Source organism: Montipora foliosa, chromosome 5, assembly GCF_036669935.1.
Source record: "Montipora foliosa isolate CH-2021 chromosome 5, ASM3666993v2, whole genome shotgun sequence".
Taxonomy (NCBI): Eukaryota; Metazoa; Cnidaria; class Anthozoa; order Scleractinia; family Acroporidae; genus Montipora; species Montipora foliosa.
Window position 1 is genome coordinate 38,989,715 of NC_090873.1, and position 5,000 is coordinate 38,994,714.

Below are 5,000 nucleotides of genomic sequence, written 5' to 3' on the forward strand. Positions count from 1 at the left end.
GCTCTCGTCGTCGCTCATACTAAAGAAGTATCTGTAAGCTAGTTTTTCTTTCAGTTATCGAAAATATAGTTGTACTTTGTCCATATTTTTTGTTGTTTTCGCCCACGCGCTCGTAGCTTTCAGTCTCAAGTCAAAAGAGTCGTCGAGCCGACAAAAATTCTCATAACGCCCGGTAATTACAAGAAAATCTTGCCCGCTCAGCAGCCAATCAGAGCGCGCGTACTATTGTACTCATATACTAATACGCGATAATCACCCAAGCGGTCTTTTTTTTTCAAAATGGCCGAAAGCCGTTTTGTCGAGGTGACAAACAAACAGATTGTTCTAAAGAAAATTCATATTTTTCAATGCGCATCTCCAGATACTCGGATTTCCTATTGGTGGTGCTTATTAATACAGGGATATTTTTGCGCGGTTCAAAACTATGCAGAGAAAGCAGATTTTAGCAAGTGCTCTTGGTATCCAAAACCATGCATTTTTCAGAGATAATTAAGCTTCAATTTGGCAAAGAACGCCATACATTGCTCTGTATTTTGAAGCTTTATACAAATACTGTTGATTAATTATCTTCGAAAAATGGTGGTTACCCCCAATTTTCTTTTTGGATTTCAATAATACTTGTTAAGATCTGCTTTTCCCGCATATTCAGTAAACTGCGCAAAAACACCATTGAATTAGTAGGCACCGTCCTTAAGCATGACATTGGATGTTCAACATCAAAGACGGGGTGGATCTTACAGTGACCAAAAACCAAATTTTCTCACACAGTTAATTGTCTTACCCATGGCGCTCTGCGCGCGTGGAACTCCCCTTATTTGAAGTTGGCAGCTCGTTTGAGTGGAGTAACCGACTGCTGTCATTGTCAAAATTAAATTTAATCTCAGGTTTGAAAGAATCTCTCTTTAATTACTTCAATGTACGTGGGAAACTAGCCAACTTCTCTGAGTGTAGCCTGAATTTCAGCCACCTCCTCTGCTCGCTAAGTCATTCGGGGACTTACACACTGGCCACTGTAGTAAGCAGAGGAGGCCGCTGAAATTCGGGCTACTCTGAGTGAAGTAGCCGGCCTTTTTTTTGTCGGCTGTTGGTCCTTATTAAAACCACTGCCTACTCCATAATAATTGTGTTTTAAGGGATGCCACAGGCAACCCAAAAGATACTACAAAATTGTTGGTTCGACACTCTGCTCTGAGAGGTTTTTCTGCTTTATGACTTCACGTCTCCCTAATGAAAACACTTGAGTTCACCTTCAAGACTTTCATAAACTGCATTTTAATTTCTAGTCTACTTGTTATAGCAGTAAAGAAGACAACAAACACCAGTTAACAATAATAATTGACAACATGGAAAAAAAACTATATACATGTACAGATAATGTACAGTGCACGTACAGTATGTGTACAACATGAACAACAATACAGGGACTAATGCGGGCAATGACTGAACAAAAAAAGTCAAATGACAAATATGGCAAACCAATATTAGAGCAAAAATGTAAACAAAGTTTTACCTCTGGGATGGGTTTTGTTCCCAATGCCCTTGGTCCATCCCTTGCCATGAAACTGCGATAGTTGGATTTTTTCTTTTCCAAAGATGGTGGAACCTGATCCGGCACATCATTATCAGTTGAAAGCTTTGGACTTCTTTTTAAGGAAGATTCCTTTTTGATTATTTTGTCATCCTTGGTTGGTGAATTTGCGTTCTTTGAGGTTTCTTCCTTTGTTTTTCCCACAGGTGTTTCAGGAATAGTGTCTTTAATATTTGATGAAGAAGGAACTGCAGTTGCTTTTGCTGCAAGCTTGCTAGCAGGTGTAGCCGTGGGCAGTTTATCTTCCATCTGCATGTACAATGATGAAACAGCATTTCTTAAGGCTGGTTTCCAAATACATGTAGTCGTCCCTATCGCTAGAATCGTCTCTGTTGCTTAAAAAGAGCTTCCCGTGGTGGAAAACAACAGACGCGATTGAAGCGATTCTTGCGATACCTTGGTTTCTATTAAATCATTTGTATCGGATCAAACAGTAAAAAAGACTGGCACTAGGAATTTTTTTGCCGACTAAATTAAAATTAAAATGGCGGCAGCCAATCGAAGAAGAAGACTTTTGGCCAGTTAGACGCATTTTTTCTGTGGCTTATGTGTTGTTCGAGCCATTGTACATAGGTTTGCAATCTCCCCAGTCTTTGGGACGGGACAGCGTCCCTTCCAAACCCAAAAGGAACGCTTTTTACTTTCTTCAGATAGCGTGTATAACTAGTGCGAATGTTCTTATACTTCTTCTCGGCTTCCTCTGCAGTAAGACCGAATTTCTGGCCAATAGTTTCCCAGGCGTTTTCTCTGGTTCTTCTGTTCTTATGATCCTTCGAAAATTTGTTATAAAGACATTCATACCGCTGTATTTCTTCCATAAATGTAGAGGTGTTATTCGAGTTGCTTGCCGCCATTTTGAAGCGTGTATATGGACGTGAAGTAAGCAATTAGGGGCATCATGGGATATGTCCCAACGCTTCTGTCACTTCTATCGTTTGAACCCGGGTCTCCATTAAAAATATGCGATCGCTTGAGAGTCTTTTCCAGTCGTCTCTGTCGCAAGATAGAAGTCGAGTCTATCTCGGACGACTAATCGTTTCTGTCGCAGGGATCGTCCCGGGTGATCGCTAGAGCGTTTCCATATGATCGTCCCTGTCGCTTCCAAAAATTTGAATCGACAGAGATGATTGTAACGACTGGGACGACTATTTGGAAACCGGGCTTTAATATCATGCACATTTAGTTTGAAATGCATTTTCATGTACACTGTACATGTACAGGGCTTTCAATAGAAATTTTAGTAGGCTGCAAAACTGGAGGAGTGGATGGAGATTTGAACAACACATTCCAAAGGTAAACATTCCAAGGGCCATAGGCATGAGCTTGTAGGGAGGGGTGGGGGGGGGGACCTTATCCTCCCCCTGTGAAAATTTGGGCCTCTTGAGTACATTTCCTGCATTCTGGAGCACGAATTAGGATATTTGAACAGAACACTAACATTGTTAAATTTTGGTTTTTCTTATTTAGAGAATATACATGAATACTTATTATTATTATTATCTCGCAGTATAAAACTTTGAAATGCTGTCCACATTATGAGTAGTATAGGGCGCATAACGTAACCTACACCACTTGAGAAGCTACAATTAGAATTAAAAAAATTAGGACGGAACCTAGTACAATTCTAATATACATAATGATGTGAATCTCTCTACTTAGAGAGCCAATTCAGAATATTATTAAATTCTATACTCTGTAAAACCTGTGCAAAAATATGATATCATTATCTCTACTAAAAGCCTATTTAGAAAATTATTCAGTTTTATACTCTCATTATCTCTTATAAACCTACACGAGGCCATCATAATTTGGTTATCTCTACTAAAAGCCTATTTAGAATCATATCAAACTCTTATCCACTATAAAAACTGCGTAGAAAATAATTAAAATACAGGTTCTGCGACAACCCTTGTGTTTCTGGATTTCAGAAGAAAAAAGAAAACCTAAAGTCTAGTGTCCTTATCGCCCTAACTAAGTATTTATCTTAAATGTTCTGGCAATGTTCAAAGTGTTTGAGATGACCGACTTCTGCATCCGCTCAAGTACACCCCGCGCTCTTGCTCCTATTAGCTTCCTCACCGACTTCTCTAGGTGTTTAGAATAACCACCCAATACGTCAATTATTATGTTGTACTGTTCAACCCTGTAACCATTGTATCTCTGCTTCAGCTCCCACATCATGGGACCATACTTGAGCGTCTTTTCCTCATCTTTCTTGGCTCTACTCTCAATCCATGGGCAGCTCATTTCAATTGTGTAAACTTCTTTCCTCTCGTGGCTGACAAGACGCGCGTCTATCCGATTTGCTCTTACTTCGTTGTGATCTGCATAGATGGGAATATCCCAAATCGCTTCACTCGTAGTGTTCTGGTAGGCTGGTTTTGGCATCGCCGGTGAGTACCATGGTGGAACCTCTTCTATCAACTCATGTTCTCGGAGGAGCTCAAAAAACAGAATCTTCAAGGCTGCATTATGCCTGTATAGGTACTTGGTTTGTGCCAGGGAGGAACATCCAGCCAGTACATGTGCAACGCTCTCAGCTACCTTCCCACATAACCTGCATAGGACTTCACCGTCGGTGGAGGTTTGCGTCTTTTCCTTTGTGTAGAGCTTCGTAGGTAACAACTGCTCATATAGCTCATACATGCCCGCGATGGTATATGTAGGGCATGTAGCCCAACCTTTTAGCCATGCAAAGCAGCTGGTTATGCTTAGGCTATCATCGTCCCATCTGATACGGAATAACTTTCCTTGCCACCTTTTTTCTTTAGCGATCTCCAAGAGCTGCATCTCTTGAGATTTCTTCAGCAGGTTCCCAGCTCTAGCTGCAGTCACCACCTTTCCCTCCGTTGTAACACACACGGGATTTAGGATATCAAGCTGAAGTGTGATGTTAAGTTCTTCAGCGTACTTGGCTGCTTCCTTTAGAAGCGACTGGTGACCTGATGCCATGGCGTGTTCTTCAAATTCTCTAACTGCTCCCACAGTCTGGTCCGAATTCTGATACAATTTCAGTAGCGATTTGATTTTAGTGATCTTATACTCCTGCTCGACTGATTGCAGGCCTCTACCCCCTTTCTCCCTCGGTAGATATAACAAAGAAGTTAGGCTAGCTGGGTGCTTGCCACCGTTCTCAACTATGATCTTCCGAGCTGCTCTGTCCACACCTCTTAACTCTGATAGAGACCAATGTTGTGTCCACATTAAGTACCGCAGCACCGGGAGTGCATACTGATTAGTTGCCTGTACACGGTTACAATCAGACAGGGGGCTGGACCATATAATAGATATCCTGCGTAGATACTCTTTAGCTGCACACGCTAAAGCCAGCCGCTCATCCTGCCGAACGTTCTCCAGAACCCCCAGGAACTTGTAGTGTTTTCCCTCCCCAAGAGCCGTGATGGTAGTTGTC

General features: G+C 41.5%; 2 protein-coding genes across 2 annotated transcripts in view; both read right to left on the minus strand.

The window, feature by feature from the left end:
- Positions 1-5,000, minus strand: part of LOC138004092 (uncharacterized) — an 888,878-nt gene that overhangs the window by 463,999 nt on the left and 419,879 nt on the right. The window lies entirely within an intron of this gene.
- Positions 812-5,000, minus strand: part of LOC138004520 (replication factor C subunit 1-like) — a 9,819-nt gene continuing 5,630 nt past the window's right edge. Inside the window, exons 5-6 of the mRNA XM_068851054.1 lie at positions 1,511-1,837; positions 812-853 (exon numbers count right to left, since the gene is read on the minus strand). Of these exons, the coding sequence (XP_068707155.1) occupies positions 812-853; positions 1,511-1,837 (369 nt within the window). The remainder of the gene's footprint in view (positions 854-1,510; positions 1,838-5,000) is intronic.